A 13,760-nucleotide genomic window follows, 5' to 3' on the forward strand; every position below is an offset into this window, starting at 1 on the left:
TTTAGGCTAATTAAAATGGTCGTTCTTTTACTTTAGGCTAATTTAACATATTTGTTTGGGGGATATTTGAGGTCTGAGTTGGGGAAATATTGTTGATCTTTGGTTTATTAGATAAGGGAGGGTTATGATATTATGGTGATATTTATTTTAGTTGTCAAGTTGGAGTGGTTTGCTTATTTTTGACCTGGAGGTCGTAAAGTTATAGTTATAGATATGCCTGGAGTTTAATATTTTTCGTCTAGTTGGTTTGTGTTAGAGTTATAGAAGGTGACGGATTGGATGAATCCTATTGGCTAATTTTGAACTAGAATCGCTGCGTGTTTGTCAGCATGTTATTTTGAAAATTGAAAGTGTAAAATGTTTCAGAGGTTCAAAGATTATTAAATGTAGAATTAAAGTTGTTTTTGAAATTCAACTTTCTTTAATATTTTAGATTGTGGGATGAATAATTTATAATTTTTACGTGGTTGATTTCTAAGTCGTGAAGACTCTCTATGTTCTGATTTGTCGATTTGTTCTTGGGGTATTATTTGTTCTGTCATTTTTCTATTTTTTCTTTCTTTTTGAGATGTATTTTGATCTAGATTTTTGGTATTGTTTTTTGTGGTGGTTGATTTTGTTATTTGGTTTTTGAGGTGAAAATCTTTTTGTTCCTTTGTTGTATTTTCCGTATGTGGGTCATTTTGAATAACTTGTAAACCTGTAAAAGAATATAATTGAGTTAGTTCGCGGAGTGCGTATTCTTTTGGATAATAAGGTAATAGGTTATTTCGGTGTTGAACGATTTCTTTTTTGTCTGAGTCGGTGATTTTATATGTGACATCAGTGGGTTTTGCAATTATTTGGTATGGTCCTTTACGAAGGGGTTGTAATTTTTTTGAAATTCCTTTTTGAGTATTAAAATTGGGTATTAAAACAAATGTTCAAATTTTTAAATCGGAGGCTGGTGTAAAGCGTGAATTTATTTGTTCATTAATGTTTTGCCTTTGTAACAACTTTTTTGTTACTTTTTGGTAAATTTCATTGTGTTTTTTATCTCTGTTTAAAATCCATTCGGTGTGTGTACCGGAGGCTAATTTAAGAATTTGTGGGTGATGAAAATGATCTTCATCGTGTGTATGTAAAGGTAGGTTATAACAGATTGAGTCTTTATTTGGTTGACAATAACCTTGTGCGTTTTTATGAGAGTTTGCTGTAAACATTATTGGTTTGCGTGGCTTTTGGTTAAAAACCATTTCATATGGTGACATTCCTAGAGTTGTCGTAATTTGTGAATTATATGCTAAGGGAAATAATTTTACATCTGCTGACCATTCGGTGTATCTTGTATCATTTCCATTGATGATACATCTGAGATATTCTTGTAATGAACGGTTCATACCTTCGACTAAGCCGTTTGTCCAAGGTGCGTGAGATGTACGTGGTTTGTGTTTGATGTTATATAGATGACATAGTGTGATGATTTCATTATTTATGAATTCTGTACCGTTGTCTGTAACTAAAATTTCTGGTAGTCCGAATTTGGCTATCCAGTGTTCATAGAGTGTTGTGTAAGCGTAATAAGCGTTACAATGTGGTACTGGGTTAAGTGCTACATAATGTGTAAACGCGTCAACAATTACCATAATGTAGGAGTTTCCTTCGGATGAGGGTGAAATTGGTCCTTTTGTATCAAAGGAGATACGGTGGTTAAAGTACAAACTTTGTCCTTTAAAGTCTTGTTTTTGTGCTATTTGTTTTTGATTTGGATAAGGTTTATTTAGTTGACATACTATACAATCATTGCATAGTACTTTTATCCAAATTGGTGCATTTGGGAAATAAAAGTTTTGTATGAAATTTGAATATGTTTTCTCTGATCCAGAGTGTCCTTTAATATTTTGTGTATGTGAAATATTAAAAGCTATGAGAATCATACTTAGAGGGAGACAGGGAACTGTAGATTCATTTAATTTGTATTCTAGAAGGTCTGTGTTTTCGTTAATTGTTGTATTATTGAATTTTCGAAAGTATCGGAGGAGTGTTTTATTTCCTAAAATAGTTGTATCTGCCTTGACGGGTTTAGTTTTATATTTGTGCCATGATTTTAGTTGTCTAATTACTGGGTCAAGATTTTGGTATTGTTTCAATGTTGAAATTGTAATTGTTTTTGTTGGGGGGAGAAAAATGTTTTCTATTTCTAATTTAGATAAAGGGATTGTATCAAGTGGGTCATGAAGGTCAAATATTTGATTTATTGTGTATTTTGAATCGTTTGTTTGTGGTCCTGATAAATTTATTTTATCAGTTAGGTTTTCTTTTTCAATTAGTGGAAAAAGGTCTTTTTTATGCGAGTGTTGTTTTACTCTTTTTTGTTGGGTGTTATTTTTTATCCATTGTGAATATGGGATTGGTTTAAAGGTTGATGTTCCAAGTAGGTCAACTTCATAGTGATTATTTTGACAATCTAAATAAAGTGGGAAGTGTTGTAGATTGTTTATCTGTGATTGTTCAACGTCAGTTTTTACTGCATATTTGCATTCTAGTCGGGGTGATGTTTCGTTTTTTGCAAGGTAGAATTTTATATTTTTGGGTATTTCAACTGTGGTTTTACGTGTAAGTAATTCCGGTGGCGTATTTCGACTTAATGTGTCTGGTAATGCAAGATTCTTTCCTGCTGTCCAAACTATATGTAAGTTTGGGAATTTCATTAGAATTAGTTGAAATCTATAAACTCGGTGATTTGGATTAGATTTTTGTGTAAAGAGAAAAATGATTGGTTTGTGATCTGTGAATAGAACTGTTGGATGTTTTGATCCAAGTATCAGAAAATCATATTCTGTAAGTGTATAGATTATGGCTGTACATTCTCTCATTAGGGTTGAGAGTCTTAGCTCTGCTTGAGTGAATAATCGAGAGTTTGCTGATATAAGGTTCATTTTGTTTGTACCATTATGTGATTGTAATAATGCTGCGCCGATGCCAAAGTTCGAAGCATCGCACATTGCATAAAATGGTTGATTTGAATCTGGAATTGTGTTTGAAATTTGTTCAGTTAGAAGTTTTTTAATTTCTTCAAATCGTGCTTGATGTTCTGTGTTCCATTCAAAATTATTTTGTTGTCTAAGTATATTATAAAATGGTCTTAGGTATAATTGCATTTTATAGACATATTTACTTAAAAAATTTAGCATTCCAAGGAATTCTTGGATTTTCTTTTTGTTTGTTGGTGGTTGGAGTTTTTGAATAGCATCAATGCGTGATTTTAATGGGGTGATTGTTTTTCTTTCTATATTATGTCCTAAGAATTTTACTCTTGTCAAAAAGAAGTGTGATTTATCGGGGGCGGCCTTCAGATTTTCGTTCTGAAGTATTTGGTGATATTGTTCTAAAACATTGAACATTTCTTCTTTAGTCTGTGATTGCATAAAAACATCGTCTAAATAGGTGATTGCGTTTTTCTTGAGTATTAGTGGTCGAAAAATTTTGCTCATAAAAGCTGGAAATGCTGCTGGTCCTATGGATATTCCATAGAATAAGCGGTTGAATTCATACTGTTGGTTTCCAATAACAAATTGTGTTAAACGTCGCGATTGTTCATCTAATGGCATTTGATTGTATGCACTATTCATATCTGCGGTTGTAAAGTATTTTCCGTTTATTTTTGTTAAAATAACTTGTATTGGTTCAATAGGCCAATTACACTTTGATTCATCTATGAGTGAGTTGAGGTATCTAGCGTCGAGAACGATTTTTAATGATTCTCCTTTGGCTAGAATGATAACAGGGTTGATAAATGTGTTACCTTTTGGTTGTTCTTCTTTATTTACTGGTGAGATTATATTGTATTGTTCTAAAATATCAAGTAATCTGTTCACTTTATCGTGTAAATGAATTGGTACTTTACTTGCTCTTTGTTTTTTGAAAACTGCGTCTGGTTTTAATGGGAGATGTAGTGATGAACTGATTTTGCCAACATCAAATTTAGATGTTGCATAGACTGATGAATATTTAATTAGCTGTTTGGCTAATTTTTCAAATTCGTCTTGTGTTATTTGTGAATGTTGGAAATTAAACATTGTTAAAAATTTCTGTTGATTCTCTGTGTAGTTATTTATGTTGAATGTCGGTTTGAAATATGGGGTTTTTGTGAAATAATCCGTATTTCTTTTTTCGTTACTTATTATATTATTTATGGATAATTCTTCATTAAGAATTGTGGATTGACAAATATCTAATAATTGGAGTATATTATTTACGCGATATGCTTTTTCGTATATTGGTGATATTGTAGCGTTGGTTTCGCAATAGCCTAAAAGTCCTAAAGGTAGTGTTACTTGATAGGGTGTATTGTTGTATACATGTAGAGAAATAATATCTGAATTCGAGTTTTTCAAATATTTTATGGATGAAATTGTGATTTTGAAAAACTTATGGATAGGTTTGAATTCAAAATCTGACATATAGAGTTGTTGTTTGTTTTGTTTTTTATCATATTGGTGAACTTGTTTTATTGAAAAATTATATATGTTTCCTGATAGTGGTTTCAGGTGTTTTCTTTGTTGGTTATATATTGGATAAAATTTTGAAAAGAATGGTGGTTGTTGGTTTAATCTTTGAAAAAATGTTAGGGATGTGTCTTTTGCTTTTGTGTATTTATCTTTGATTAGTATTTTACTGTTTAATATGTTGATTGTTGGTATATATTTAGAGATAAATGGTATTCCAATGATATTGTGTTTAATATCAGTGATATGGAATATTTGTTTAAATGGTTTAGTTAAAATTTTATTTTGCTCCATTGTTCTTGTGGGGAGAAGAAATAAATGAATTTTTCCATAGTTTATTAATGTTGATCCTTGTGCTGTTGCTAGTTTACTGGAGGTTTCAAGAGGTGTTAGCTTTGGGTGTAAGGTTTTTATTTCATTCCATGTGGGAATGTTTATTATATTTGATTCTGCTCCTGAATCAATTAGAAAATCAATTTCAAGATCTGGTGGTTGAAATTCTTTGCTTCTTGGACTTTCTAAAAGAAATGGTATTGTCCAAATTTTTTCTTTGGGTTGTTCTTTTTGTATGTTTTGATAGATGTGATTTGTATTCAAGCATTTTGTTTTGTCATTCTCATTGGGTTGATTTGTAGTGTTAATTTCATTAGTTTTTTGCGTCGTCGGTGTGGAATGGATGGGTTCAATATAATAATTGTGAAGGAGTTCTGATTGATTTTCATATATGTGTGATGAAAATGGTTGTTCATATATAATAGGTTCATAGTCATTTTCGACTGCTATCATATTGATGGAGATAGTGTTTTCTGTTTCACTTTCTGAGTCTGATGATTCACAGTTTATTTGATTGAGTTGTAACATATCATTTACTGTGTCATCAATACCTGGAGGGTCTGATGTTGTTTCTGGATTTGATTGTACTTGATTTATATTCCTTTGATGTTTAGGTGTACTACTTCTATGGCGATTATTAGAATTATTATAATGGTTATTATTCCTGTGTGGTGATTGGGAATAATTTCTATAACGATTATTATAACTTGAATGTCAATTTTGTGAATTATTTCGTGATCTGTTTTGGTAATTATTGTTTGGTCTGTTATAGTTCGATCTATTATATGAGTTATTCCTTGATCGATTGTTCGGGTAATTCTGGTTTCGGTTGTTTGAATAACTTCTATTCCGATTATTGGAGTAGTTTCTATTCCTATTGTATGATGAATTTCGTGATTGATTGTTTGGATAGTAATTGTTTCTTGATTGGGAATTAGATCTAGGAACAAATCGTGTTGTATTTGAATTTGATCTGGAGTAGTTATTTCGACTATTTGGTCTATTGTAGTGATTTTGTGATGAATTTTGCGTATTTCTTCGTTCTGGTGATCTTCCTCTATAACTTGAGTTATATGGTGATTGATTTCTTGTATAATTTGTATTGTTCGGGAGTGGTTTTCCTGAACTGTTGTTGCTGTACACAGTTTTGTTCGGTAGATTTTGATCTTTTTTCATGTATTGATAGAATGATTTATTTGGTTCTTTATATTTTTGAGGTTTATTTTGATTGTCTTGCTGTTTTTGTCTACATTCAGAAATACTATGTCCGTATCGTCGGCAATAATTACACCATTTTTTGAAAGATGGTTTGCCTTTAAAGTTTGGGTGTTTTTCGTAAATATTGAGTATTTCAGTTATTTTTTCAACGAGGTCTGTATCTGATTCCTGTATATTGTTGATACTTGTGGTTTTTGTTTCGATTCGGTTGACATATTGTAATTTCAGATTTTCTGTTTCTTCGAGTTTCATTGTGATTTCTGCTTGTTTTAGTTTGTCTACTAGTTTTCGAAAATCTAAATCGGGTTCTCGAATTGAAGAAGGATGGGATGCTCTCTTTTTTATTGCTATTTTTCTTAATTGCGGTGTTAAGGTCATCATTAAGATTTCTGTCATCTTTGTGTTTTTATAGTCGTGTGTATTTAATGAATATGCTTTTCGAACTAGTGTTTCGATGCGTACTGCTAATTGCTTGATGGTTTCATTTGGTAATCTGCGAATTTCATTACATAAAACTCTTTGTTGTTGTTTGTTTCTTTCGGAGTCAAACATTTTTGAAAATTCTTGTGTAAACCTTTTCCAATTTGATTTTATTTCTATAGGCAATAATGAAAACCATTTTTGGGCTGCGCCGTCTAAAGTTGTTTGTATCAACGCTGTGCGTCGATGTATCCAGTTTTGATGTAGTGGCGTATTAATTGGTTCAGGTCCTATATTTAAAATCAAATTTGCTGTTACTGCATTTAAATAGTCTTCTACAGAATATTCAGGGTCTGTTCCTGTGAATACCATTAAAGGTTTATTTGATGTTATTGATGATCCACCCATAAAGTATGGATTCATTGTCATTTGTAATGATTCTGCTGCATTTGGCATTTGAGAAAAATTTGAAAGTTGATTTCTTGTTATTTCGTGTTGTTGAAGATAATATGGGAGTGGTATTTCATTTTGCATTTGTGTCGGTTGATACGAGTGTGTGATCATTGGGTTTTGTTGCTGAATTGGTTGAAAATATTGTGTATTAATTGGGTTTTGTTGCTGAATTGGTTGTTGACTTTGTGTATCTATCGGTTGTGGACAAAAAATTCTATGATTTGTATGTGGTTTCTGTACTCCTTGTCCACGATATTCTTGATTATACGGTGCAAATATATCTGGTTGTAAAAAATCATCATCTGAGGATAAGTAATCCATTTGATAAGATGTTTGTTTTTTATTTTTATTTTGTTGAAAAAATGGATAGTTTTCACTACGATCCTGTGAAGGATGTAAATTTGTTTGAAAGTTTACTGAATTAGTTTGTGCCATTGGGTTATCCCAGTTTCGAGATCTTGTATAATTATTAAAATTTTTTCGTGGGGAATAATTTGTTTTTGATGGATGTGTGTAATTATAATTATGTTCTGCAAAATTGTTTCTAGTGAACGTTTTACGTGTTTTTGACGGTATTGTCATGGGTCTGTATGTTTGGTAATCCATGTGTGAATATTTTGGGGCAACCGAAGGTTTAACGGTTGATTGTAAGGTTACTTGTGTTTGTGAAGGGTTTGTATTTCTTGGTGTTGTTAAATTTGGACGTATTGGTGAAATACTTTGTTGTGTAGTTGTTGTGTGTACGATTTCTTCATTTATGAAGTGTGATGGTGTCTGGATATCTTGTTGAGTGAGATTTCTAGTTCCATTGAGGTTTTCATTGTGTATGACTGTGGAGTTTAAACTATTATTTTGCATATCAGGTAAAAATGTATTATAGTTTAATGGTGTTGCATCAATGGTTAATGGTATTACTCTTACATAATCTCTTACATAAGATATCGTACTTATTGCTTGACTTGAGATTGATTGTGGGAAGTTTATGAATGCGGGATGAGACCATTCGGGGTCCCAAACATAGTCTGATTGTTCTGTGATGGCAGTATCATCGTTTGAGTTTTGGGGTCTAAAATTTTTTCTTGCTTGTGAAATTAAATCAATATTATGTGTGAAATAATCTATTATGAACCATGCCAAAATTTTTTGTAAGTCGTGTTTTGTATGTTGTGAAACTTCATCTTTCGTGAAATTTTCTTTAATTATATTTAGAAAACTAGAGAGTAGTGTGATTTCATGTCGTACTCTTATATGTTTAGATGTTTCTGTCGGTGAAACATTTGTGATTGGGATTTCGTTTTCTAATATCGAGATAATAACTATATATTATTGCAAAAACTTCATTGGTGAATATGGAGTTTGCTCTTTGTGAGTTATGATATTGTATGCTTTTTATATATTCTGAGAATACTTTTGAGAATTCTAAATCAAGGTCGTCTGTTTGAATTACATATTTGCTGTGATTCTGGTTTGGTGAGTTGAATTCTATGGAGTAGATTCCGTATTGTTGTGTTAAGTTACATATATCTTTCAAATAGTGATCGATAATTTGTCTTTTGATTTTTACATCTGGGAACTCTGTTTTACATGGACTGATTCCGGGTTCAAACAAATTTAAGAGTAAATTTTTGCAAAATATATGCTGTCCTCTATCAGTGGTTGCATCTACGATAAAGGGGAAGATATCATCATCATCTGGACTTTCTTCACCTGGGGTGTGTGTTGAGCTCATTTTTTCGTTTGATGACTGTTAATATGTAATTATCAATGTGTCTAATTGGTTGATTCCAATTGTATAAATGTACTGGTTTGTGTTTATATTGCTTTTTTATTCTTCTTTTTCCTCTTTTTGATGAATTTGAAGTTGTTTCTGAGTCGGAAAAATATAATTGATCGTGAATGGGGCAATTTTTATCTATGGATTCTTTTAATTTATAAAGTTCGTCTAAACTGCTGGTTTCTGATTCTGAAAATGCGTTGCGGTTTTTGGAAAATCTTTTTCGTGTAATTTGTCTTTGTTTGGTTATTATTTTTCTTTTTAGTGTTTGTCGTTTTGTTCTGATATATCCAACTGTTTGTGTGTGTGGTGTGATTACAAGATCGTATTTTTTGTTATCTATTTCACAATTGTGTAAAACGATTGTTTGTTTATTTCCTAGGTTTTTAAATGACATAAGGTTTAGGATGACGGATGCAAAAGGTTGTTAAATGATTTCTATTACTTAGACTGTTAGTCCTTACGATTTTTTGGTTAGCCTAACCTGGGTCTATTTGTTCAGGGTTGGGGAGAAAAGTATATCGATTCCGAAGAATGATTTTATAATTTCTCGTGGCTAGTATAAGCTAAGGTGTTAACTTACTTAATCTTACTTAAGGGTAGTGATTGTGTTCAGGGTTGGAGAATAGTAAATCGATCCACAAGGTTCAGGTATAATTAGAACGCGAGTAGTTCGTTAGATACTATTTTAAACTTACTAAGTCTAAGATTTATCCTGGGTCTGGTAAGAGGGATCATCAAGTGAAGGATGAATAACCGAAGTTCTTCACTGTTTATCCTAATTTGAATGATTAGTTTTGTTCAAAAATTTCTGTTAGTCCTGGGTTTTTAGAAAGGGTTGGATAGTGAATCGACGTTTGAGGTCGTTAGACACTAGTTAAGTGGGTGCGGGAGAACAAAATTGTTCTTTTTTATCCAAGGAGAGGCCTTGATGATCAAGTTTTAAATTTAATTAAATAGAAAATGATTTAAGATCCAAGGATAAGCCTTGATGATCTGATTTTAAATTTAAGTGAATTTAAGTTTAAAATGATTTAAATTTGTGTAGAGAAAAGATTTAGTGTTTTTATGATATTAGTGAGCTTATGAATGCTGTTATGTTTAGGTGATGAAGCTGCAACAACAGGATGATTTATAATTACTAACCATTTATTGTCATGCTACTAATTTTTATTTTGATTTTTCAATAAATATTTTTCAAACATGTTTTGTATATTACTGCAGAATTTAGGGAAACGATCTGAGATCTCCTTATCAATCGTTATTGTATATTAATAATTTGGTTTAGCGCCTGAAATGATTTTGAAGATTGACTTCAATATTTTATGTTTGCAAATGAAAATCTAAATTCATTGCTAGTAGTATTCTAAATACAAAAGTTTGTGTTGGCTTTTGCCGAACTATCATATAACTATATGGTAAGTTTCTACTTTGTCGTATGTCGTCTCTGGTTCGAGGTCTTCTTGCAATTCCGGGTAGTTCTCTTATCGTTCGGAATATTGGCTTTGATCTATTGAGTCGTAGAGACATTTCGATTAAATTATCGTCGTGTAACATTTTTAAAATGTTTTGTCTAAATTCTAATCTATTTTTGGTTAATTCTAAGCTATTAAGGTCTTGTTCGAGACTTATGGTCGCACCAGATGAGTTAAGATCGGAGTGTATAACTCATAGAGTAATTTCGGATAGGGTACACCGTCTGCTCGTCACGCTATCTTATTTTCGGCCGGGTAGATTCGTGCAACTTCTTAGTCTAATACCGATCCTAATCTTACTCTTATACTATCTAGTCTCAGGTTGTTTAACTAGTCTCTGCTAGGCTCAATAGATCTAGGGTATACTGGTTTATTGCGGCTGCTGAAGTACTCGGGAGAGTTCAACTAATTTCTAAGTTAAATTCAAATCTCTCTGGTGCTGAAATTACAAGTAATTTCAGCACTTACAAATAAGTGGGTTGTTAGTTAGATGGATCATGATTGGTTAATATTAAATACTTTACAGTGGTAAAATATCTAATTTATCCAATCATAAAATGTAGTTTAGATCAGGTTCCAATACCTTGTGTCATAGCGTTTTCAAAAAAGTGATATCTTGCTGGCCTTTTTCAAAAAATACAGTCGTGTCGTAATTAACGAACCGAGGGCTATTTTTACGCGCAAAGGACAGAAAGCTCGAATATTTTGAACGAATCAGCGTCCTTCAAACTGCACAAACTGACTGATTTCTATGCCTAATTTTGAAAACTTGAGTTCTGATTGGCTAACATAACTTTCGGGGTATCAACCACACAACCCCCTCTAAGTAACCTACCGTAGAACTTCCTCCCTCGCGCATTCATAACCTTAAAATTTGATTCCATATAAAAAATGTATTTCAAAACATAGCCAATCGAATATTGGAAAAGAGTAATGAACGCAAGTAAAAATTAAAAAACACCGACTTTCTTGTTTTTTAATTCTCACTTTTCGAACTTCAAAGAAAAAAAAAGATGCCCTTTAAGCTCTTTGAATTTCTAGAACGATTTATCAATGGCGCCTTTTTGATCATATTAAATCAACTTGTTAAAACTGAATCAACATGTAAAGTTTTTTATTCCGCTGGAAATATATAAATTAAATTCCACTTTCGAAACTAGAAATCGTTCACGTTTTTTCGCGTCATTTCCACGTTTTTATTTGGAGAGTGCTATTTACGTCACTCTCAGCAGGTGAACTTCAATTGAACTCAAAAAGTGCACTATACCTAAGTGCATCAATATTTTAAGACTTTCCTGAAAAAAAAACAAAAAAAATCGGCAAGATTTATATAAGTGTGTTCACTACGTTCATTAGTCTTAACAAGCGCGCTAATAATATTGCTTATGAAATTTTTTTGATATGCAATAACAATCTTATACTGTTAGTCATACAATATTATTCATCATTATTTTTGGATTAATTAATTAGATTATTTACTTTGCCCTCGCAGCTTTCTGAAAAGCCCATTTTTATCCCCCTTCAACCGTTTTGGGGGGGGAGAGATTGTACAGTTGATCTTGTTCGGACATGAGGCCCTTCTAACATGAAGGATCATCCGAAACTCACCCCTAGATTGTTGTTCCTCAGGTCCAGACACTGCAGTTTGAAGTTGGACTTCAGAAGTTGGCTGAGGAGGGCGGCGTCAGAGTGGATTAGGGCGTTGTCCCCCAGATAGAGTTCCTGCAGGATGTAATTGCTCCTAAGACCCACCACTAAAAAAATTAAACCCTAATTAACAAATTAGTCCACTTTGACATTTTTACTCTTCTCTACTTAACGAACACATTATCGCAAAAACAATAATAGGCATCTAGGCTAGTGCTTTTGGATTTCATTGTTTCATCATTTTCATTGTTACTGAGCTGTCTCGGAACTTGGCAATCAATTAGTTAGTGACCTAGCAGCTTCAAGTTGCAGAATTTTTCAATGAAATCTTCTGGCTCACTTTTTTAATGACGTCGAGAAAAATCGGATTCGTAATGTAACACTCGCAAGCTCGTACGTAAAAGAAATTGATTCTTAATAAAAACAATACACTCGCTAGCTCGATTGTGTAAAATCAGTCCTAACTCTACAATTGTGTTGTGTAATTCTGTTTCATTTAAACTGCAACTAGATTAGATTAGAAACATTATGTTATACAGAAGCGAAACTGCACTTCGCAAACACAAGTGACAAAATGGCAAAAAAAGCTCTAAAAGGATCGAAAATAAAACATAACGCTTGTGCCGGAATTGAGCCCCAACCCCGAGACTCAAAGTCATACGCCTTAGCATCTGCGCCATGACCACCTCACAATAGTTAAACACTTGGGCCCAACTAAAGCTGGAGGTACCTGTTTGACAGGTACCTGTCTTCTGGAAGTACCTGTTTCCTATCAACACTTATTTTAAGCCAGAAGGTCAAATAGTTAGCCGATTCCATACCAAAATTGGAAAAATTCGCTGATGCAGGGGATACATCTACAGCTTGTTCTTTCGATTAAACCCTTTATCTCAGATTTGGCACCGTGGAAAGCTATGTTGCACTTTTTCGAAAACCAACACTGCTTTTCTACATAAATTAAGGCGTAGCCGTCACGCAGAGAAACCTTTTAGGGCAAGCTCTTTCGGTTGAACTCTTACTCTTAGATTTGGCTGAGTAATTTTCAAAAAAAGTCACTTAGTTTCCAAAAAAGGGTCAAAATTTCAAAAACGGTCAAATATTTTAAGGCCTTAACTTTTTTCTAAAAAAAATTAGACTGCATTTCAGCAAGGAAGTTTCCTAGCACTGATTTTTGAGATTAAACCGTTAATCTCAGACTTGGCAGCGTGGCTTTCGAGCAAACGAAAACAATCCAAAAAAATCCCACTGAAATTTTCGAGTGAAAGAGACTAGCGAAAGTGAAAAGAGACTAGCGAAATACGCAGGAACACAGGAAAGTGCCGTTCTTTCCATTAGTACCAACTTTTTGAAAATCGGTTTGCGGAGTTTTCGAGAAAAATATACATTTTTTAAACGTTCAAAAATTTATCAAAGCGTCTCAAAAACAATTTTAAAAAAAACCACGTATTTTCACAATGCTCAATTTTTTTATCAAAGAAGAACTGGCCACCAGTAAACCAGTTAGAAAGATATAAAGCTATGCAGCACAAAAATAAATCAGATATACTATTGCAAAAGTGCCACCAAATAAAAGATCGCTTTTATTTTCAACTTGAAATTGGATAAAAATGGAAACCGTAATATGAAACTACTCTCCACATGTGTATCTAGAACTATCTCACCTAGGTAGTTGAGGAATTTGCCACTCATTCTGCAGTTCATCAGGTGGAGTGAGTGGAGGTTGCAGTTGTTCCTCAGCAGTCTGGCCAGAAGAATAGCACCACTGTCCCCCATCTCAGTGTAGCTGCAGTCCAGCAGATCCACAAACGGACACTAGAAAAATTAACTCGACATTCATGCCAACAGCTATAATTATTAAACTAATATTATTAAACCAAAAATTATACACATTTTTCGGCGTTTTTCATTGATGTACCTCAAAACAACCCTAATTAGATATTTGCTGTTAAATTT

At 32.8% G+C, this 13,760-nt stretch overlaps 1 protein-coding gene across 1 annotated transcript in view; it reads right to left on the reverse strand.

Moving 5' to 3' along the window:
* LOC134855395 (protein phosphatase 1 regulatory subunit 37-like) overlaps window positions 1-13,760 on the reverse strand; it is a 75,364-nt gene that overhangs the window by 42,209 nt on the left and 19,395 nt on the right. The window contains exons 7-8 of the mRNA XM_063871901.1: window positions 13,469-13,619; window positions 11,769-11,914 (exon numbers count right to left, since the gene is read on the reverse strand). Of these exons, the coding sequence (XP_063727971.1) occupies window positions 11,769-11,914; window positions 13,469-13,619 (297 nt within the window). The remainder of the gene's footprint in view (window positions 1-11,768; window positions 11,915-13,468; window positions 13,620-13,760) is intronic.

This window comes from Symsagittifera roscoffensis, chromosome 10, assembly GCF_963678635.1.
Source record: "Symsagittifera roscoffensis chromosome 10, txSymRosc1.1, whole genome shotgun sequence".
Classification (NCBI taxonomy): Eukaryota; Metazoa; Xenacoelomorpha; order Acoela; family Convolutidae; genus Symsagittifera; species Symsagittifera roscoffensis.